The 23,839-nt window shown below is 36.9% G+C and overlaps 2 protein-coding genes across 3 annotated transcripts; one reads left to right on the top strand and one right to left on the bottom strand.

Moving 5' to 3' along the window:
* The first annotated feature begins 445 nt into the window (after window positions 1-445).
* Window positions 446-16,802, top strand: adat1 (adenosine deaminase tRNA specific 1). 2 transcript variants are annotated; one of them, XM_051883996.1, is made up of 11 exons: window positions 446-464; window positions 1,429-1,525; window positions 1,616-1,760; window positions 1,835-1,903; window positions 1,987-2,041; window positions 2,587-2,717; window positions 4,603-5,173; window positions 7,835-7,980; window positions 10,498-10,597; window positions 10,798-10,884; window positions 15,762-16,802. In XM_051883996.1, the coding sequence occupies exons 2-11, from the start codon at window positions 1,505-1,507 to the stop codon at window positions 15,892-15,894; spliced, it is 1,458 nt and encodes a 485-aa protein (XP_051739956.1). In that variant the 5' UTR covers window positions 446-464; window positions 1,429-1,504; the 3' UTR covers window positions 15,895-16,802. The 2 variants fall into 2 exon arrangements, with proteins under 2 accessions (XP_051739956.1, XP_051739955.1); XM_051883995.1 differs by lacking the exon at window positions 446-464 and having other exon boundaries at window positions 1,170-1,525.
* On the bottom strand, window positions 16,801-23,819 carry gabarapl2 (GABA(A) receptor-associated protein like 2). Its single transcript, XM_051884011.1, has 4 exons — window positions 23,636-23,819; window positions 22,956-23,011; window positions 20,265-20,437; window positions 16,801-17,269 (listed from the first exon to the last, which is right to left on the bottom strand). Exons 1-4 carry the CDS (start codon window positions 23,667-23,669, stop codon window positions 17,179-17,181), a joined length of 354 nt encoding a protein of 117 aa, XP_051739971.1. The 5' UTR covers window positions 23,670-23,819; the 3' UTR covers window positions 16,801-17,178.
* Between the last annotated feature and the right edge of the window lie 20 nt (window positions 23,820-23,839).

The following is a 23,839-nucleotide window of genomic DNA, read 5'->3' as shown; positions in this document are numbered from 1 at the left end:
TGAATCAATATGAATTTGAATGTTAATAAAAGAAAAAATTATTGTTCAGTAATCACAAACATCGAAAGGACATCATGAAAATGAATGTGTCAAAAAGTGTGGTAAGTCTGATATAAGCTGTGTTGGGGAAAGTTTCTTTTAAAAGTAATGCATTACAATATTGTGTTACTCCCTAAAAAAGTAATTGCGTTAGTTACTTTTTATGAAAAAAGTAATGCATTATGTTACCTTTGCGTTACTTTTTCTCATCTGGCCTGGGCTGTTTGTTTTTATAACATCAAAACGTTCTATTTTGGGCAAATGTAAAGGCCCTTTCACAGCAAAAGTGAAATGAATAAGCCTCAGGCAGAAGGAAATGCAAATTCACGCCTGTACAGTAGAGGGCGCAGCTCAAACAAACAAGCTTTTCAGCGGTTCTGCCATTCTGGAATACAGAAGAACAGGATACAGGAGTAAGTAAATGAGTAAGTGTATGCTCACATTTAGTCTAGAACTAGTCTAGAATACACATTATGTTCACACAGCGCACACAACACCTCTTACTCCTAATTTCTCTCAACATGGGGACAGGAGAGCTGTCAGTCAATACAGGGGAAAAAAAAGTAATTTGCGTTACTTATTTGTAAAGTTACTTGCTTGATATTTTATTGTAAATTTAAAAGTAATTTGTTGCTTTACTAGTTACTTGGAAAAAAAGTAATCTGATTACGTAACTCGCGTTACTTGTAATGTGTTAACCCCAACACTGGATATAAGGACCAGTATAGTTGAGCTGTATGAAGGCTTGAGGTGAAAAAATACTATAGTAATTTATAGTAAATACTATAGTGTTTTTGAACCATACTATAGTAAATTGTAGTATACTGTGTATATTATAGTATTTACAACACTTTGTTAATGAATGCTACAGCATACTGTAGTATTAACTACAGTGAACTGATAAACTGTAATAAATACTGTAGTGTACTTTAGTTTTTACTACAGTAAACTGTAGTGTATATTGTAGTATAAATTAGGCTACCCTATAGTTGTAGAAAACTAGTACAGTATTTGGTAAAGTAATTTGTTTATATTACTATAGTTATGTTACCACAGCAACTATAGAATTACCACAACAAATTAATTCAAGTACTTTACTATTAGTATGGTTCAAAAACACTAGTATTTACTATAAATTACTGTAGTATTTTTTCACCTTGGACGTGTTTTTTCTTTTTCTTTTACCCTAGTCATGAATAGTAGCTTAATAAACCAATTTTATTTAAAATGATACTGAAAAACTTTTTTTCTTTCAAGACAATTATACATTAAATTGTAGCAGCATAAAATAGAAACGCTGTCGTCTGGTAATGAAGCGCCCTCTATCGAGCGTATGTGAAGACTTTTATTTTGAAATCTTTCATATTCTACTTCTGCTGTGGGCTCAAGACTTCTGCGAAAGACACGAGAAACCTCATGAAGAGCACATTTATGACCTCCTACGTTAATATTTGCCTTCGCATGAATGTTAACCAAGCATTTAAGTGTAAGTACATAAATACTGCGTTAATAGTATTGTTGTAAAAACACATGGTAAGCATCATCATACATTTCTGCTGTTCATGTATAACATCAGATCATGTGGAGTCCTGATGAAATAGCCAGTATCTGTTATAATCACTTCAATAAACTTCCTAAAAGAGGAAAGCCAGAGGCGGGCAGAGAGTGGACTCTACTGGCTTCTGTAATTCTCCTGACTGACAGTTCAGACCAGAAGACAGGTTAGCAATACAGCTCATCTCATAAACATGGTGATATAAAACTTCAGAATGCCTTTTTAACCATTTGACTTCAGTTCACAAGCAGGTTGTGTCTTTGGGGACGGGTACCAAATGCATCGGCCAGTCTGCTATGAGTATGAAGGGTAAATGTCTTAAGGTTTAAACCTTTGATAAAATGCAAACCTGCTTTGCAGTCTCATATATTTTGTATTGTGATGATTTGCAGGTGATGTTCTGAATGACAGTCATGCAGAGGTTATTGCTCGAAGGGGGTGTGTCAGGTGATTTAACTCATTTCTATGCATTGTGATGTATTCACAAACAAAACCTCAACTGCTTCTTACATCCTGCCTCACAATCCTTCAGTTACACACGCACACTGTACATTTGTGTTTACCCTTCTATATTTGTACATGGATTTGACATTCGTCAAGCGGATGTTATGTCCTGTAACTGTTCTAGATGGCTGAAGTGAATGTGTGTTGTTGTAATAGACTCCCATTAGAACGGCTGTGTCCAAATCTAGACCAAAATTAAAATAATTTGGCCTTTAAGCCTTATTATCTTACCCAGTTTTGCTTCCAGATAGTCTTGTCTAAGTTTTACAGTAGATGTATAGGCTATATATATTTTTTTTAATTTATAAACCAAGCATGAATTAAGTTTTCATAAACAGTTTTATAATGTGAATTGTTGATGGATGTCATTTTTCTGAGGGGCAAGCAAATATTAAATGGCTCTATTCACACTGTTGAGACTAAATGGGTTTTAACTGTTCAAATGAATCTGTACGTTTTCTATCCTTTCTATTGTTTTCTCTCCTCAGGTATCTGACGGAGCAGCTGTACAAGGCTGTGAGTGGCCAGAGCTCTGACGTCTTCTGTCCAGGGACCGAAGAGGGAAAATGGACAGTTAAACCAGGAGTTTCTTTCCTTTTCTTCACCAGTCAAACACCCTGTGAGTCCAGCTTTATGTCTTACATGTAAATATTTGTTGAGTTAAAAAGGTTCTCTGCTGTAGACTACCAGTCAAATATTTGTATACTCCTCCTCATTTATTACTATATTTTTCTTACATTTTGGAAAAATAGTCATCAAATATTTAAACCAAAGAGTAAAACAATCAAAATTGTCAGTCAGTGTGTTTTGTTACAGTTGAAGAATTCATAGAAATATAAAGGATAAAAAAAATCTTGCTCTTCAGACATAGAAACAACATAATAACAACCAACATTTGCAATTATATGTAAATATGAGAAATAGCTTAATCAGTACAGTAATAATACTGTATATAGGCACATGATGCAAAGGGGGGACCACTATATGGACAAAAGTATTGGGACACCTGACCGTTACACCGACTGGTCCCCCCTTTGCATATCTTTGGGAATTTTTGCGCATTCATCCAGTAGAGCATTTGTGAGGTCAGGCACTGATGTTAGACGACACAATCTCCATTCCAGTACATCCCAAAGATGTTTTAATGGGATTGAGGTCAGGGCTCTGTGCGGGCCAGTCAGGTTCTTCCGCACCAAACTCATCCAACCATGTCTTTACGAAGCTTAGAAACTGATCCCATAAAGTTGAAAGTGTAGCATTGTCCAAATGTATTGGTATGCTGAAGCATTAAAGGGTTAGTTCACCCAAAAATGAAAATTTTGTCGTTAATTACTCACCCTCATGTCGTTCCACACCATCTTCAGAACGCAAATTAGGATATTTTTCATAAAATCCGATGGCTCCGTAAGGCCTGTATTACCAGCAAGATCATTAACACTTTCAGATGCCCTAAAAGCTACTAAAGACATATTTAAAACAGTTCATGTGACTACAGTGGTTCAACCTTAATGTTATGAAGTGACGAGAATACTTTTTGTGTGCCAAAAAACCAAAATAACGACTTTATTCAACAATATCTAGTGATGGGCGATTTCAAAACACTGCTTCATGAAGCTTCGAAGCTTTACGAATCTTTTGTTTCGAATCAGTGGTTCGGAGCGTGTCTCAAACTGCCAAAGTCACGCCCCCCAGTGGTGAACCATTGAAATTTCGAAACACTTATGACATAACGAAGCCTTGTTTATTGAAATCACGTGACTTTGGCAGTTTGATACACGCTCCGAACCACTGATTCGAAACAAAAGATTCGTAAAGCGTTCATGAAGCAGTGTTTTGAAATCGGCCATCACTAGATATTGTTGAATAAAGTCGTTATTTTGTTTTTTTGGCACACAAAGAGTATTCTCTTCGCTTCATAACATTAAGGTTGAACCACTGTAGTCAGTGTAGTCATTTTTGGGTGAACTAACCCTTTAAGATTTCCCTTCACTGGAAGTAAGGTTCCTAACCCAACCCCTGAAAAACATCCCTCCTCTACCGAACTTTACAGCTGGCACAGTGCAGCCAAACCCAGACTCGTCCATCAGACTGCCATGGAAACCCACTCCGGGAAGCTCCCGCCGCACAGTTTTTGTGCTGATATTAATGCCATTGGATGTTTGGATCTCTTCAGCTGTGGAATCAGCAGAGCGTTGGTGACTTTTACATATCATGTGACCGGTTCGCTCTGTGACTTTACGTGGTCTTGCTGCTGTTCCTAAACGCTTCCACTTTCCAATAATACCGCTTACAGTTGACCGTGGAATATCTAGCAGGGATGAAATTTCATGAACTGACTTATTGCCAAGGTGGCATCCTATCACAGCACCACGCTTAAATTAACTGAGCTCTTTTGAACGACACATAGTTTTCACAAATGTTTGTAAATGCAGACTGGATAGCTAGGTGCTTTTTTTTTTTTATACCTGTGACAATGTTGTGAAACAACTAAACTGTGTCCTCAGGTGGTGATGCCTCCATATTCCCTATGACTGGCAGTCAAGCGCAGCCGTGTGAGCCAGTAAAGGCAGTCCAGAAGGAAGAATCAGAGAGACGAGGCCTGAAACGACAGGCTGAGAGTGAATTAGAGGAGACCAGACCGGGTCCTGGAATGAAGACAAGTGACAACAACCATTCATCATGCAGAAAATCAGGGGATTCCAATCAGGATGAAGTTATAATAGAAAACAAAGCGTGTAATCAATTAAACGATGTCTCGCACTTTCAACCGGATGTAAAGAAAGTCTGCCCACCTGACCTCCATCGCACTGGGGCAAAGTGTGTCCCTGACGGCCCAGCCGACCCTCTCAAGCCTGGATTACTCTATCACAGTGTTGGGGTGTTGCGGGTGAAGCCGGGCCGTGGGGACCGCACTCTTTCTCTCTCCTGCAGTGATAAACTTGCCCGCTGGGGCATTCTGGGTATCCAGGGTGCCCTGCTGTCTCATTATCTGCAAGGGCCGATCTGCTTCAGCGCTGTGGTGGTTGGAAAGGGTTCGTACAGCCATCAGGCAATGGAGAGAGCACTGAAAACACGGTGAGTGTTACTATGTTCAAATGCCATACTAACATTCTATTACTATTCCTGCAGTACAGGGAAAGTTAGTATTTTTACAGTTGGTTCACTCAATCTCAAGTGGTCCAGTAGAGTTTGCTTGACCATTTTTAATTTTAATTTTGTGTGTGTGTGTGTGTGATCACCCCTACATATTGATATTGCAAAACCACCATTTTTTTTTACTTTTTACCGTGTACCCATCAATGTGTGTACCGTGTACACATATAGATGTTGTTGGGCACATATTATGCATATTTAAAATACACACTTAAATGAGTTTCCTCCACACTGCGCAAATAACAGTGTGTGTTTAGTGAAGTCTCAGCCTACTAGACATACAGGATACAGGTCATCTAGAAAAGCTTAACCAGAGATCAGATTTCTTTGTGTTTTTTGGAATGCCGTTGTGCTTAAACTGGAATTTTGTCTTAGTTCAGGTGTTGTGGAAAGGGCTCCATGTTTTTCCAGATTTTGTTATTTCTCCATTTTTCTTTTTTTGCTGATTTTCAACCAGTGTTCACTTTTACTAGGAGTTACACCCAAAAAGCCAGAAATGACCTTATAAACCCTCCATTTCATAGCACGAGTTTTCCACATGCTAGAGCTCTTGGATTGGAACTGGGTTCCCTGTGTTTTTCTTGCGGCTCGACACAAAATTCAGAATTTTGAAGAACAAAACTGTTGTTCTTAGATGTTGCAAAAAAAAATAAATAAATAAATAAAACATATATATATATATATATATATATATATATATATGTTTTATTTTTTTTAGAAAACACATTCTTAATAATAATAATTTAAAAAAATGTTTTATTACAATTTTTAAAAAATATTTTTATTTAATTTTTAGACTTTACTACTGTTTTTTCAGTATACTACTGTAATGAAGTAAACTGCTTTTTGTAATATAGTTTCGTTATTGGTTTAGTCAGAATTCTTAAACAACAATGTTTTTAAAGCATCACAGTGTTTAAAGGGTTAGTTCACCCAAAAATGAAAATTATATCATTAATTACTCACCCTCATGTTGTTCCACACCTGTAAGACCTTCGTTGATTTTCGGAACACAAATTAAGATATTTTTGATGAAATCTGATGGTTCAGTGAGGCCTGCATTACCAGCAAGATAATTAACACTTTTAGATGTCCAGAAAGCTACTAAAAACATATTTAAATCAGTTCATGTGACTACAGTGGTTCAACCTTAATATTATGAAGCGACGAGAATACTTTTTGTGCGCCAAAAATAACAAAATAGCGACATTATTCTACAATATCCAGTGAAGGGCGATTTCAAAACACTGCTTCATGAAGCTTCAAAGCTTTACAAATCTTTTGTTTCGAATCAGTGGTTCGGAGCGTGTATCAAACTGCCAAAGTCACGTGAACTATTGAAGTTTCAAAACACTTATGACATAACGAAGCCTCGTTTACTGAAATCATGTGATTTTGGCACTCTGAACCACTGATTTGAAACAAATGATTCGTAAATATTTGAAGCTTCATGAAGCAGTGTTTTGAAATCGCCCTTCACTGGATATTGTGGAATAAAGTCGCTATTTTGTTTTTTGGCGCACAAAAAGTATTCTCGTCGCTTCATAACATTAAGGTTGAAACACTGTACTCACATGAACAGTTTTAAATATGTTTTTAGTAGCTTTCTGGGCATTGAAAAAGGGAGTGTTATTGCTGTCTATGGAGGCCTCACTGAGCCATCGGATTTTATCAAAAATATCTTAATTTGTGTTCCGAACATGAACGAAGGTCTTACGGGTGTGGAACGACATGAGGGTGAGTAATAAATGACAGAATTTTAATTTTGGGGTGAACTAACCCTTTAACACTTTTCGGGAGAATCAGTTTACAAATAATTTACTTGATATCTCTGCATATTAATCCTGGCTTTTGCAAGCTTTATAATGGGAGTGAACGGGGGGCGTGTTTTGAAGCCTTGAAAAGTGCATCCATCCATTATAAATATAATGGATGGATGCTCCAGGGGGTTAATAAAGGCCTTCTGAAATAAAGTGATGGGTTTTTGTAAGAAAAATATCCATATTTAAAACTTAACTTAAGTAAAATAACTAGCAGATGGTCATACGCATCGATTTGCGCTGGAAGACTGAACTTTGACCTGACGCATGACGTAATGACGAACACGGAAGCGCAGAGGATAGAGAAAAACAAAACACCAGTCATGAATTAGAAGTCTAAAACGAGAAATTTTAAAGAGAAATGTCAGAAGATTTCAATATAAGAGAAGAGGAGCTTGAGTTTGTTTAAACCGCGAGAGACATCTAAACTTACGATACTCCTACATCCTGCGTCATACATCGCGTCAGGGGTTACTCTTGTGGCGCAAGTCGACTTGTGCAGTATTCGTACGGTCGCTAAATATCCTCCACAACTGACTGCAAACTGAGATTCAGATCTGCCTCCATTTAGTTAGCAACGCCCAACTTCCTACGATCTAATCAATTCCCGAAGGAACAAATCAAGTCCCGCCTCACATTTTTTTTCTCATTCTAGAGGCCTTTTCACTCAGACATACAGGGAACAACAGTGAAGAAAAGACTATCGCGACTTTAAATTCATGCTGATTTTAAATGAATAAAACTGGCTTTTCATCTCTTACAGATGTTCTCATGTGAGAGGTTTGCCATCAAGTTTCTCCGTACGTGCTCCAGAGCTTCTGCAGGCCAATCTGGAATTTACCCACAACCACACACACACTGAGTCCAAACACACACACTCACAGGGCAGGATATCTCCCTGCGGGGCAGGTAAGCAGGTGTAGCCCTTCACAAATTTTTTGCAATTAATTGAGCTTTGAGTTTCAGGCATGTTACGTCAAAAGCAAACAGAGCCAGTGACGCTCTCTACACTGAACACACCCGGTGTAGACAGTGTTTCACAATGTGAGATTTTCAAACATTATTTATTATTAAGTGTACAAAATCGCAAAGCAGATTTCACAACTACATTGACATCCTGTCTGCATCGGACACATCAGCTGACGTGTTTCCCCATGCGTCCGGTCTGGATTAAAATGGATCTTCTTTGCTTTTGACGCAGTGTGACGTTCAGCGTAGGCAGGTCTGTTACAGCTCCTGCTGTTCCTTTCAGATATGTCATATATCATTCTTATTCTCAGGCTGCGATAAGTTAAACAGTGTCTAACTTCCCACAATCCAATCAATTCCCAAAGGACCAAATCAAGTACCGTCCCACATTTTTTCTCATTCCAGAGGCCGTTTCACTCAGATATACAGAAAACAACAGGGAAGAAAAGACTGTATAAGAATATTTAAGAAATAAGACTATTAACGCCAAACATTTTTTTTCGGCATTTAACCAAAAACCCATTCAAAAAAAAACAAAAAAACAATTGACTTTGAAGTGCTAAAATGCAAACTAGTTTCTGTCCTACAAAAATACATCTTACTGCTACTGTAGATAACTTGTTTTAGTTAGCAAAAAAGGAAAAAATTCATTTATGAAAAATAATTACCATCACACAACATCAAAAATCTCCTCCAAAGTTCAGCAGAATAATCATTTTCAGGTTTCAACTAGTCAAAAGTGCCCACATACAGTAGTGATTGGCCCTCTTTGATCTGTTATTATTTAAATTAACTATCGGTTTAATTTATTTTCTTTGCAGATATTGTACAGTAAGGCCTAGATTTGTTGTTCTGTTAATGATCTGGTGCAGGAGTCGGCAACCTTTTTGTCATGAAGTCATTAAAGGATTAGTTCACCTTAAAATGAAAATTAGCCCAAGCTTTACTCACCCTCAAGCCATCCTAGGTCTATGTGACGTTCTTCTTTCTGATGAACACAATCTGGGTTATATTAAGTTAGATTGTGTTCATCAGAAAGTAGAAAGTCATAAACACCTAGGATGGCTTGAGGGTGAGTAAATCTTGGGGTAATTTTCATTTTAAAGTGAACTTATCCTTTAATCACGAGTGTGAAGGTGCACATGGCAAAAATTACGTCATCGTGGTGTGATTCTGGCTGAGCAGGTACGTCTGTACCGGCATCTTACCAGCACCCAGTTTGCTCTTGTCTAAATGCATTGCTTACATTTACAAAATGAGGCTACACTAGCAGAAATAAGCCCTTTTAATGAAAATAAAGGTGCATGATTAATAAAAATGTTCATGAAATTAAATGAAAATGGTTTTTAATGGTTCGTCAGAGCTGCGCGCTTTCATTGACTTGAGCAGTTAAATTCTCACACTTTAATAGTATTTATAACTCCTAATAACTCCTTTTATTAGGATTAGTTCACTCCGGAATTCAAATTTCCTGATAATTTACTCACCCCCATGTCATCCAAGATGTTTATGTCTTTCTTTCTTCAGTCGAAAAGAAAATAAGGTTTTTGAGGAAAACATTCCAGGATTTTTCTCCATATAGTGGACTTCACTGGGGTTCAACGGGTTGAAGGTTCAAATGTCAGTTTCGGTGCAGCTTCAAAGGGCTCTACACGATCCCAGATGAGGAATAAGGGTCTTATCTAGAGAAACGATTGGCCATTCTCTAAAAAAAAATGCGTCCATGACTTCAGCATTACGTAGTCACGTTGGAATGGTCCGTGTGACATAGGCAGAAGTACCGAAAAACTCTCGTCCGAAAAAAAATTGTCCGACATCATTATTTTACCCTTTTTGTTTGACTTAGTCTTCTCTTTGTAGACTCTGGATTGCTACTTCCACCTACATCACGACGTAACGCTTTCCAACGTGATTACATAACGTGTGAAGTCGGGCAAAACGGGCATTTGTGGTTAAAAGGTATATAAATTTTTATTTTTTTTTAGAAAATGACCAATCGTTTCTCTAGATAAGACCCTTATTCCTCGTCTGAGATCATGTAGAGCCCTTTGAAGCTGCACTGAAACTGACATTTGGACCTTCAACCCGTTGAACCCCAGTGAAGTCCACTATATGGAGAAAAATCCTGGAATGTTTTCCTCAAAATCCTTAATTTCTTTTCGACTGAAGAAAGAAAGACATAAACATCTTAATTGGATGACATGGGGGTGAGTAAATTATCATGAAATTTTAATTCTGGAGTGAATTAATTCTTTAATAAAACAAGCTGTGTTACTATGAGGAATGATTACCTCAAAATGTAGATCTGTATGCAGGTACGAGGTACTTTATCTAAATGAAATACATACACCTCTCTCTGGCTTTTGCTCACATGCCAGTGATTACCCCTCCGCCGACCCCTGAGATGGTGTTTTCTCCTGCTTTCCTGACTTAACAGAAATATGAATGTTCTTGCAGCCATCAGCTGGTCTGCAGTGTCCCAGCAGCCTCTAGATGTCACTGCTAATGGCTATAAACAGGGAGTGACGAAAAAAGCTTTGGGCACATTACAAGCAAGGTAATCTCATGACAAAGAATAATTTACATTCTAAGAATAACATATTCATGACTCACACAGATGTGTGGTATGTATTCATAATGAATCCTTGTTAATGAATGCTACTTTATGAGTTGGCAGTATCATCACAAAACTTTCAGTCACCACAATAACCAGCTCTGAGCTCAGGCTTATTTTGTTTCATATTTCTCCATGTGTAGATCTTTAATCAGTAAAGTGGAGCTCTTTCATTCGTTTCTGAAACTGGTGGCAGCAACTGAAGACTCTCATCTTCCAGAGACCCTCCGGTGAGTGTTTTAATACAGGGGATCCCTGGAATAGTTTTACTCTCAAGTCAAACCACCTTTATTTATATAGAGTTTTACATATTGTTTCAAAGCAGCCTTGCAGGGATTAAAAGCAAAAGAATGATTCATTGATGCAAATTCTTAGGTAAATCAGCTCTAAAAAGTCACTAGTGTCATTGTTCAGCTGAGGTTAGTATAATGTTGATTCAGTTCTGTTCAATATAGAATTACATTACTTAATCAACATTGTACTCACTTGAGTTATGACACTATTGTCTTCTGTAGAGCTACTTTACAGCTGAAATTGAATTGTTTCATATTTGATGAATTGTACATTAACATTATTTTCGTTTATTAATCTAAATTTGCTTTGAAACCATCTATAATTATATAAAGTGCTATATAATTAATTGTGACTTGACTTCCTCTATTTTGTAGTCTTGTCTACAAAAAGCTTTCGAACAAGAAAATACAGTTCAGTGAACACAAACGACCCAACATGTTGTCACACTGTGAGGTGAAGCCCAAAGTATGCTTCACTTTTTAAGCGTACGTGAGGGTCAGCGTACAGTGCGCGTGACGTGTATTTCATCATCAGAAGAGTACGCGCAGGTCGCACATGCGCATTTAATTTTTTGATTTGCAGTAATTAGTTTATCCACAAGGTGGCAACCGTGCCCTGGGGGTGTCCATTCACAAGGTAGTTGAAGAAAAACTGCATAAACATACCAATGTCATGAGAAATCGCGTGATTTTTTTCTTTTTCTAACTGTTCAGCGGAAATCCCCGCCCTGCAACCAATTTCACTGGCTGAGGTTACAGTGACGGTTAGGTTTAGGGATCAGGGGGTCCCAGGCGGTAATGCCTGATCAAAAGTTGTTATCGTGATGTCTTTACTAATTATAACCTATTTAACTATTGTATGATATTTATTGCATCAAGTGCAAAAACAACATGCTTGAAATATAAAATGAATGCCTATATGTATTGCATAATAGAGTACCTCAGGGATGACGTGTTTTTGTAGGCAAAACCCGGAAGCGAGTTAGCATTTTAGGACTTAAGTTCCATTGCCCCGAAGTCTATGGGTTTTTTGAATGGGTTTTTGCTAAATCGCCTGAAATAAGGTCTGTGGTTAACAAAGCCTGTAAATATTATATATCTAATATATCTATGACATAAAACACACCAGTTATAACCCGCTTGTGATTTTTTTTTTTAAACCTTTATTGTGTCTTTGTTAAACACAGAGCTTATTTTTTGCGATTTTCCAAAAGTCTATGGGAAAAATGCATAGGCTTTCGATCGAGGGAACCTGTGCGCCGCTAACCTCCGCGTTGGCCTACAAAAACACGTCATTCCTGAGGTATTCTATAAAACAAACTGGAAACACAACCATGCCTAAAAAAAATTTTTTATAAGGATAATGATTGTTGCAACATACAATGTTCTGAAAAAGTAATTTAATATTAATTTTACACAATAATAGAAATGTGGTATAGTATATAATAATACTATAATAAATTTGTAATAAATCAATTGTCATGCTAAGTACACACAAACATTAATTTGAAACATGTAATCGGGAACTAAATTGGAAGCAAAAAACATACCTAATATAATATAAGCTAGCTAGCAGGCTAATAGGGTAGGCCTAGATTATGCTATGCTAGTACATAAGCTAACTGAAAACAGTAAGAACGAGAAATGCTTGATTTCACAACCTATAGCTTCAGTTATATACTAGTATAATAATGTAATTTAAAAGACATTAATGGTCATTATAACGCATTTTAAACAATATAAATCATAATGTGATGTTGCAGCAATTGTAATCAGGTGCTAAAAATACTACCCAAAAGCCTGTTGAACCAATGGGATCACTCGGGGTCCTAAAGGAGACCCGATTCTTGGGGGGACTCGATTTCTCACCACACCGGAACGCATGCAAGCTACAGTGACAATGGAGGCCTACATAGACGAGAGATTGTGTAAAGAGGTTAGAAAGTACCCTCATTTGTACAACTCTAGCATGAAAGAATACAAAGATGTTTACATGGGTTGTAACTCGTGGTGAGAGATTGCTCAAAACTGCGCCTGCGTTGAACGTCTGTGTACGTGTACAAGTCAAATTAAGTATACTTTGCGAGGCTGTGCATTCGACTGTGTGTACGCGTAAAAAAAAAAAAAAATAGTGTACTTTGGGCTTTAGGGTTAATTAAAAATTAATAATAAATCGTAAAATTTAAAAAGTGACTTTCGCCAACCTGACATTTATAGATAATACATATATCCCTAGGTGTGGTTTTATTGTCCCCATGCTTAGCCTACAGTTATTACTAAAATATGATATTTTAGATTGGAAACATGAAACATGAAACCAACATAGAAACCGCTATAGAGAAAACAAACATGTGTAATAAGACTGTTGACTCATGGGTACCAAGATATAGACCAGAGCCTCTCAATAAATTGATATTGACATAAATCTTGGTAATCTGATTCATTCCTCTCTTTGGTTTTAGACTACTCAATCATGGTGTAAAATTACTTATTTTTTGTACATTTGTGTTATATATCTAATAACAGGTGTGTTTTCTTCTTGTAAAGCAGCATGCTTATTGAACAGTAGATCTTTGTTAGTTGTTGACCTGAGGGAACAGTGTTCTTCTGTTCGGGGTTCTCGTATCTTTGAAGTGATCCTGCCCAGCGTCCAGCTCTCGTTACACCGCTGACAGACTCGCACAAGAGCAAAGAACAATAATCCATCCACAGAAATCCCAGGACACACAGAAATATATGCACTCCATGCGCAAATAAATCCACCACCCTGCTGTGTCCACTTTCACCATCTCATTAGCAAAACTATTCAGATTTTACTGTGAGACTGACTTGCAGCATTAATAGGCCCCCAAACACAAAAGCTTCTACCTCAAGTTTTGTGTGTTGTTGTGCTCTGAAATGTGTCAAAGTGAAATTCATATCACAGTACAAGTATATTTTTGCAGTAGGTGGCATTAAATGGTTAGTTCACCCAAAAATGAAAATTCTGTCATTAATTACTCACCCTCGTGTCGTTCCACATCTGGAAGACTTTCGTTCATCTTCAGAACACAAATGAAGATATTTTTAATGAAATACGAGAGGTTTCTGTCCCTCCATAGAGATCCAACACAACTACCAATTTCAAGGTCCAGAAAGGTAGTAAAGACATCATTAAAGTACTCCATGTGACTCCAGTGGTTTAACTAAAGCGTTCACACGTCAGCTCTCGCGTGAACACAAAACCCATGTGTTGTGATGCTCTCATGAACGTGCGTTGCAGATCAATATTTTCGTAAATAATGTTTTTTTTTTTTTTTTCTATAAACAAAGCACTCATGTTGCTTCATAAAATTGAGGTTAAACCACTGGAGTCACATGGATTACTTTAATGATGTCTTTACTACCTTTCTGGACCTTGAATGTTTAAGCTTTTTTTTTTTTTTTTTTTTTTTTCAAATGGTTTTGAATGAATTCAATGACTCATTAATAAATAGGCTACCTGTTTCATTAAATGGATGAATGAACGAATCTTTTGAATAAATGATTCAATGACATACATTTTTTTTTAACAGTCACTTGTCGCCAACTAGTGGCATAAGATGTAATTGATACAACCGTTATTTGAAGCACCAAGTTAGTTTCAAAAGGTGGTTTGCTCTATTTTGATCGCCATCATAGACATCAGTGTTTATATCCAAACTTTAAACTTTTATCTCAGTACTTCTATGATCATTTGAATATTTGTAACACAAAAATAACTACTGTGTGATTCAAAACTGCTCTCTCTGGCTCACCGCAGCAGCACGAACACAGATTTGATTATTCCGATATGATTTTGTCAAATATTTAATAGAGAGGGGCGAATTGTTGTTATTAATAAAATAAGATCACGTAGGTGTTTGAATCAAGATCGCGATCTTTTTACGATTAATCGTGCAGCTTTACGCCTGTCCCAGTACCCCTAATACCGTTTTGGAGCGGTATTGAAACTTGGGGTGTAATACTGAAGAAAAATTATTTCTTGATATATTCTGGGATTTTGAAAATAGTGACAATTAGATGATATTTTGCTGGTACCATTTCAGGGTTTGGCCTGTCATGAACAGCTGACTCCTAAAGCTTTTCATATTCTTCACATTCTGTGTGGCGGTTAGATAACAGCAGTGACTACATTTCCATTTTTTCTGTGGCTTTTGTTTGGATCTATTTTCTTGGTAAAATAGAACAAAAACAGATTTTATATTATGTAAATATAGAGTTGAAAATGTAATCTTGTTTATTGAAATGTTGAATATATTCAATCACATCTGTAATTATCCTGATATTCGGAGAAAAAAAACAGCTTAACTCTATCATATGAAATAAATATAGACAAAAACTCATACAGGGCTTTTTCTGCTTCCTCATCTTGAAATTTGTGGTACATTTTAATTGCATTTTAATAGGCTACACAAACTCTCAAGGCGTGTTATTGTTGTGAAAGTATCTATTTTCATAGCGACATGTCTAGTTAGACAATGCTTGTTAATCACTGTTTTTGACTTATTTTTGTTGTATTTAGTGTCAAAGTTTAAAGCTTTCGAAATTGATTCATTCATATACCAGTGTTTTTTAAACCAGAGTCAGCCATTTGTGTTTGTTTGCAAACTTGTGTAAAGTTTGTTTCTAGCCTTAGATTGTGTTTGAAACAGAAATGTGATGCCATGCATGCCTGTCCTCAAAGTCACGTTGACATCTGACATCTCATGCACGCTCCCTACAGTGCGCAGGTGTTGTTTGTGTATCTGTTGTGTCTGATCGATGTGTTTGTTTCTTCTCTTTGCTTGCTGAAGTGGAAAAGATTTGAGGACATACTGGGACTACAAGCAGGCAGCAGAGACGTATCAGCAGGCCTGGACACAGCTGCGACTGCAGGCCTTCCCGCTGTGGCCCCGCAGCCCACGAGAACTGCTGCTGTTTCATTAGCGGATTGGACATTTTACCATAACAGTGTCCTGAATGAATCACATGAAAAGAAGCTCTTATACTTGAGGTTTCAGCACTGTTCACTTTTATATATGTAATAAAATTGACTGTCTTTCTCTTCGTTTTTTTGTAAATACTACATACAACAGAAACTGTAAAAGCGAGTTCACCTAAAATCAAAGATTTTGGCATCATTACTTAACCGGATTGTCATTCCAAACCTGTATGACTTTGTATCTTCTGTATTTCTATCATCATTTAAAAGAGGTTTAGCAGGCTCACACTGTTCTTTTCCATCTATCAAAAGCATGTAGTGATCAGGGCCTATAAGCCAAAACATAACTCTCAAATCTCATTAAATATCACTATTGATGCCAAACACCATTGTCTTTCACGTCTTGCGACCAACCAAGTTTGAATGTGCTGCGACAGAGGGGAAGATATCAAAGGGATAGTTCACCCAAAAATGAAAATTATCCCATAATTTACTCACCCTCAAGCTATCCCATGCTTATATGAGTTTTTCTTTTAGTCAAACACAGAGTTATATGTGACCCGTGCTGTCAAAATGAGTCGGAATGCGCACGGGTTAATTTCGAGCTACAGGCAAAACAAGTGATGAAAAATGTCAATTTAGGTCGAAATTGAGGTTTTCACAAAAATTAGTTCATTAAGCCCTCGTCTAGCGATCCCAATGCTCCATATAGCAATTAAACATCTAAAAGTATGTTTATTTGTACGTTTTCTGAGAGGAGTAGCTACCTACCCTTCAAACAAAAATGGAATTTCTGTCAGTTACTCACCTTCATGTCATTCCAAAACCTGTATGACTGACTGACTTCTGTGGAACCAAAAACAAGATATTTTCTTTATGTGTAGGTATGTCTCAATAAATCATCTTGACGATTGTTTGTTTTGTTTTTTTGATTTTGGTTTTTATTGGTTAGGTCATCCAGCTACCTTACCTTTCAATTATCTTAAATACATAATTTACAGGGGGAAAATACAGATAAATTAAAACATTAAAAGTTACTATATATTCTCAGTGTCAAGATTAAGCGTCTGTAATAATACTGCAACACCATTCACCAAAAGAAGAAAAATCACTAATGGAGTCGATCTCTTTCAGAGCACAATATGACAGGTGACAATAGAGGTACAAACACATCTGCTATGGGATTATTTCACAGATGAGTCGATCCTGTTTCCAACCACAGAACAATCGAGCTAGTCCAAAAGAAACGGGAGTGATGTGTTGCACAGCCGGGGGTGATGCAGGGGATCTTAATATCCAAACGTGTTCTCTCCACTGTAGGCCACGTACAAAAAGCCGTCCTCGTCTTTTTCTTTTTCGTAGAGCTGCCCCATAGTCAGACTGAAACCAGAATAAAGATTGTGTTTTGACATACTTTTATCCAAACAGATGAGTGTGTTAAATTTAAGAAAACGTAACTATGAATATGAGAATCGTTATTACTATAGTCTGAAAAAGGGAATTTAAAAATCTGTCAACTTTCATCTTGAAGTTTCTCTTTTCATATTTCATGATTTTAAAGGGTTAAAAAACTAAGAATTATAGGTTAAAGAGCATAACACTGGCTCCACTGAGTTCCAGTGTTTAGAGTTACATTTAGATTTTTGTATTTCATTCGTGTGTAGGCACCTATTGTATCCGTTCTTCTTCTTTTTCTTCCACTCTGGGAGTCTATGGCAGCCCATAGAACCATTTGCGGAAACTTTTCACTCATGTTTATGCTAATAACTTTTGAACCGTAAGGGCTAGAAACGAAATTGTCATTTTCCTTCATGAAAATGTTCCCGCCATTTTTAATTTAGCTAAAAACCTACTTTTTCGAACTCCTCCTAGGCTGTTGCTCTGATTTTCACAAAAATTGAACCAGATCATCTTCAGACCATGCCGACAAAAAGTTGTGAAATTCAAGTTGATTTGTCAAACCGTTTCCGAAAAACATGCGAACGAATTTTATGTAGCGTTTGCGAAAATAGACGCAAGGCTGTATCTCCTCAACACTTGAACAAACTTGGTACATGTTTTCACAAGTATGACCTGACCTGACATGACATGCTGCATTTCTAAACTTGGTATGGGTCATCATAAAAATATTTACATGCTTATAACTTTGGATGTGGTTGACTTATTTTCACAGCAGTCGTCTCCTTAGATTGCTGAATCCTTGCCGAGTCCAACGATACCAAACATGCTAGGTTTCGCCTTATGGTTAGTGCAACATTGTGATTTAGCGTTTAAACAACATTTGCGAATATCTTAGAAACCGTTAGTCTGATTGAGACGAAACAACCGTAGGAAACGAAATGAGATATTTTCACCAAATGTGACACGCTTGTGTATGGGGGCACTCTGAGGACACACAAAAAAGCGGTGGGACTGCACCACTTGGTGGCAGTATAATTGAACAAAACATGGTTCTAACAACAGTACCGTTGGTCTGATTGATTTCAAAATTGACAAGCAGAGTCTTCGTCTCAGTTGCTATCACAGTCCATTATGACATTGTTGGTCATCTGCTAGCTTCCTTGTTTGCTTCTGTTGTGCTTGGCCTCTTAATTGCCGCTTACAACTATATTTTTAAGTATGTTTATTTTTTTTGTTGCATGTCATGACAAATTTATGTGCACTTAATGAAAGATATGCATTCTGCTATTTTGTGAAAATCACTTTAAAAATTAAATCAAAAAATATATTTGACACAATGAGTGATAGGCAAAGAAAATTACAAAAGGAGGAGGCCCCAATGTCAATGAATACCTCTGAACAGATTAATCCAAAATAATTCATTGCTCAATGAACTCTTATTTTTCCCTTCCGTAGCCTGTTTTGTCAAAGTTCAGTGAGCTGTAACCTCCAAGCTAAAGAATATCAGGTGAGTGTATTTGAGATGGCATGTGGGAGAGGTAAATAGAGATTATTCAGGATTTAACTGGAGGATTTTAGGTGTGACCTGCGGCGTCACTGAAAGATATTTCACTTGGCCTCATTCCATTTCATACGAAATCTGATGCCGTATCTTTAGTTACAGGACACAATCACAGCCGTATACAGTTTCATTAGTTTGAATGCTGCTAGTTCAGAATGTACTTCAAGCAAATCTACATTGTGTATAAGGAAACACTAGATTCCTGTGGATGTTTCAGTAAACTGAATTCCTACAGCTGTAATTGCCCGGCAGGAGCGTCATTGTCCTCTTCATTTCCTGGAATGTTTGCAATGAGATGTGTGGGTGCAAAGGTAGTGCCTATAAAAAGTTTTCACCCCCTTCTTAGATTGTAAATGGTTAAATCACTTACATCAATTATTATTCAGTAAAAAATCTCACTTAAAATTTAAAAGAAAAAAACTACATATGTTCCTGTGGTCGGGGTTTGCTCCATGTAAACAGTGCTTTCACATAGTTACAGCAATTAGCAACAATTACTGGTTTTATGTTGTAATGACAATGAAATTTCCACATAGCTTTATATAGATAAAATGAGTGGAAAGTCAGTTTTTGTGATGTGGAAATATTTTTCAAACAGTGTTTTTCACCTGGCCTGTTGTCCTAAGTTTACTGTCACCAGAAATTTTGTAAAAAATAAATAAAAAAATCTGAGACATGAGTTGAACGCCCAAATGCTGTTAATCGCATCACAGATGTCTTGCATCAGGTTTTCTCTGTATTTTACAAGACTTCAAGGACCTCAACACAACAACATAATGCCATCATGATGTGTTTACACCAGACATGGCTAAAAAGGTGTGATTTTGGTCTCGTCAGATCATAGAACCTAGTTGGCTTCAATCTTTTCCCAAGCTCTGACTAGTGGAAGCTTGTAACTCTTTATCTTGCTGGCCTCCATTAAGTTTCCTTCTTGAACGGTCACTCAGTTTTTGAGGACAACCTGCTTTTATTGCTTAATTATTGATATGACTATATTTGAAAGGATATTCAGTGGTTTGGAAATCTTGTGGCATTGCTTAAAGTTCTTTTTTTATTTGTTCATGTTAGATCTGCCATTATCAACCTTATTTTTAGCATAAGATCGGACATAGCCATATTTAACTTTAAAGTGTGAGGCTTCCTGTGTCATCCCCTTCCTGTTCATGCAACCTTTAAAACCAACTGCTTGTACCACTGATGATTTAAGTGGGTTATATTAATACAATCTAAAACTATTCTTTTAGATCACTTTGTAGACATCTGTTTTCACTTTCAATCATTTTCTGATGATTGGTGGCTGAAAGTCCAGTTATTCAATGCTGTAAATATCACAAACCATGTGCATGTCCAGGGGGTGAAAACTTTTTATAGATACTGTAATTAATCATTGTAATAAATACAGCATGACTTTACCTGGACTGAGGGACAGTTTTGTCGACAAAGAGGAATATGGCTTTTTCAGAAGGCAGTTGGATCCGCTTTCTGATGATCCACATGAACTGGGCCACTGTGATGTCAGATGGGACCAGATACTTCCGCTTGTCAATGTCCACAATCTGTGAACCAGATACTTTCTCTACAATAACCTGATAAACACAAGAAAGAGCAGTTATATTTAATTATATGTTTCAAATATGCATTTATAAAGCCCTGAGGCTATGATGATGTGAAGTTGTTTTACTGGTATGACTGCCACACACAAAATCAACAATAAATATATTCTAGTCACACCAAGAGTGAAACAAATATGAAAAGCAAATTCACTCTAGCACAATAGATGGTGCAACACACCTTTCAGATGGTCTGTCAAGCTCAACACTAATTTTAGCAATAAATATAAAAAGAAAACACAAACAAGACATCAAGTTTTTAAAGTTGTTTATGTCTATGTGGTGTTTTTAATGTGCTTTAAGGGTGCGTTCACACTTGGCATGTTTGGTTCGATTAAAGTGAATCCTGGTGCGATTGCTCTGTTAGTGTGGTTCATTTGAGCATGTGTGAATGCTGGCATCTGAGCCCTGGTGCACACCAAACAAGCGGACCGAGAGCACTGAAAAGATGGGTCTCGGTCCGCTTCCAAACGAACTCTGGTGCGGTTCGAATGATATATGAACGCAGCATGGACCAAAGACATGTAAACAAACCAAAAACAGGAAGATGAGACCCTAAAAAGGACAGAATCCTCACGCATATCGTTTTTTTCTCGTCATAGTTGTGAGTTTGCCCATCACAGGCATCAGACGCGGGTCTCCACGCGGCAGATCGTTTGTGTGTGTGACGGATGGATTCCTGCCACTCCTTTACACATTTTATAAGCTCTTCACGAGTTCCCAGCTGGCCAAAATACCATCACATGCAAGCTACGCACACACAACGAGCGCATTTACCTCAGCACACAGCATTGTTTTGGATGTTCTGTAAATTCCGTCTCAAAATAGGCAATACGTCATAAAATCCGATCAGGTTGTGAATGTATCCCTATGCCTTTAGGTTCGATATGCTTTGGTTCGGTGATAAAATTGCCAATCTGAACGCTAATCGGACCAGGACTAAATGTTTTTTCTTTTCTTTTTTGGTCCGGACCAAATGAACCAAACGAACCGAACTACAAGTGTGAACGCACCCTAAGATAAACCATGTTCAAATTCATATGTCAACACCATTGCTGAGTATTTTCTCCTTAAAACTGCAGTGAACCAAAGACAGTCTCAAAAACGTGGTTTGAAATCACTGGTGTTTGTGACGTCACAAACTACCGCGCAAGAGAGTCTCGAAAAGAAGCCCAGTTATCCCGGTATATTTTTCTGTTGATATGAAAAATAGGGTAGATTTAGCAATATAGCGGGTGTATTACAATGCTATGATGAACTATATGCCTTTCTAGGTTGTTCAAAGCTTTTTTAAGGATACAGAATTTTAGAAGACAGCTGTGTGACTCTGAGATGGTGAACGGGAACATGGTTTGTGTAACATTAGCAACACATTATTAGCTGTTTAAAAACATAGTCAAGCAAAAGGCTAATCATATTAATTTCTGTCATGTGTCCAACATTGTAAAAAGCGATACCATTGTGCAGCTTTTACTATAGTAAAGTTGACTGCGTGGATCTCTAAGCTGGTGTGAGTGAGTGGAGGCGGAGCTAATTAGCATATTCATGAAAACACATATACTAAATAAAGCAAGGGTGTAGAGTTACAGTCAAGCTATTTAAAGGCATGAAGAAATTTTTTTCACAGGAAAAATACTTTAAATATGTCATTTTGGAGATCAAAGATTAGTTTTAAGGGATAAAATTATTGACTACAGGGGGACTTTAAAGTCATTTTCTTTACGTATGGTGGAATTTAATACAAGTCACTGCAAAAACATTCAGTGTTCGTTCACTGTTTCTAAAACTGTATTTTGATCCATTTTGAGAAAAACAGAATCTGTTTTTCTTTTTTTCACCTCTATCCAGTGTCTTTCATAATATATACTTCACTACAAGCATCACTAAATGAATTGTTGAACCCAACTTTTACATATTTTATGGTTTCTTATCTTAAAATGGAACTGCATTAACTACAATAAAAAAGTGTTTATTGTATTAAAAAAATCTTTCAATTGTAAGAATACTGGCAGCAGTTTGTATGTCTTATGCAAGACAAAAGTGTTGGCAGAACATTTTATTGCAAATAACTTCCTAATTACAGGTTAGGCTCGCAAACAGCAAACAATTATTTTTTGGGTTGTGCTTAATATGGTTTAATTACTTCACATTCATCTTTACTGCCGGTGTAAGATCCTTTGATGTTTAATGCTTGTTGAAAAACAGCTTTCAGTGCATTAGCACCATGAAATGCTCTGATATGTGTATCTATCATTGCAGGACAAAGACAAAAAATGACACACTCTCCAAAGGAAAAAAAAAAATCAAAATCTTGTTTGCACTGTATGTTCACATTTGGTGTGAAAATGCTGTCATTGTCTAGATTTGAAAGGGTGTGTGCTGTTGTCTTTCCCCAATTATGCAATAATCAGTGATACGCTTTGCTACTATGACACATCACTGTAAACGATAAAACAAAGAAGGCTATTGTTGAACTTTTCATATGTATACTCACAGGAACTCTGTCTGGGTATTTGTTGCGGATTTTGGCTGACTCCACACACCTGTGCTCTAAATGACAGATGAAAAAGAAAAGACATTGATCAGTCTACATGCAAGCTCAACATTCAGTGCTCTTAGCATCATTAATATTCATTAGTGTTATGAACTGCACTCACTTGAATTCTCATTGGTCACCACACTCATCTACATCATTACATACACATACATACATATATATATATACATATATATATATATGTATGTGTGTGTGTGTGTGTGTGTGTATATATTATATATATACACACACACACACACACATTATATATATATATTAAACACTTACAATTACCAAAGCATGTGACTGAGATATATGTGAATATATTTGCATGTCGTATATGGTTTATAAACAAGTGACATGCTAAATGAAAGGAAAGCCGAAGCATCAAATGCACTAAAAAACAACAACACCAGAGACAGACTGTCAGACTACGGTGTAATCTCGGTTTATTATCGTTATTAAATCGTTATGATGAGCAAACAACAGGCCTAACATAAGCAAATAAATAAATTGGGTCTTCTTAGATCAAAATAGCAGGTTGAGGTAATAAAGACATCGGTTTGACAAACAGATCAATAATTACACGTCTCTGACAGGCCGTTGTTAATAATAATATGACATTTTCGATGAATTACCCAGAGAATGGTCCTCTTTAAACATCCATTTCATTTTTGCAGAGGTATTGCTCGAAGAGCGATCTGTTAGTGAAAATATCTGATGATTTAAAGTCAATCAAATGTTAAAACTAAAAACGTCAACAACAGCAGCAGACATTCGTCTTCAGACGAGCCGTAATGACGTCACCGCGAGAAGCGTACAGAGGTTACGTCAAAGCTTGG

The sequence above is a fragment of the Ctenopharyngodon idella genome, chromosome 24, assembly GCF_019924925.1.
Source record: "Ctenopharyngodon idella isolate HZGC_01 chromosome 24, HZGC01, whole genome shotgun sequence".
Lineage (NCBI taxonomy): Eukaryota > Metazoa > Chordata > Actinopteri > Cypriniformes > Xenocyprididae > Ctenopharyngodon > Ctenopharyngodon idella.
Note: the sequence above shows the minus strand (reverse complement) of the source record. Positions and strands in the feature narration are given on the sequence as shown.

Excerpts from the sequence above, each read along its gene's own strand:
- gabarapl2 (XM_051884011.1), bottom strand. The coding sequence starts at position 23,669 with ATGAAATGGATGTTTAAAGAGGACCATTCTCTGG. Across the intron at positions 23,012-23,635 it reads TAAAGAGGACCATTCTCTGG|AGCACAGGTGTGTGGAGTCA; the intron begins GTAATTCATCGA and ends TCTGTCATTTAG. Across the intron at positions 17,270-20,264 it reads AAAACTGTCCCTCAGTCCAG|TCTGACTATGGGGCAGCTCT; the intron begins GTAAAGTCATGC and ends TTCTGGTTTCAG.
- adat1 (XM_051883996.1), top strand. The coding sequence starts at position 1,505 with ATGTTAACCAAGCATTTAAGT. Across the intron at positions 1,761-1,834 it reads CAGTTCAGACCAGAAGACAG|TTCACAAGCAGGTTGTGTCT; the intron begins GTTAGCAATACA and ends ATTTGACTTCAG. Across the intron at positions 10,598-10,797 it reads TTGGGCACATTACAAGCAAG|ATCTTTAATCAGTAAAGTGG; the intron begins GTAATCTCATGA and ends CTCCATGTGTAG.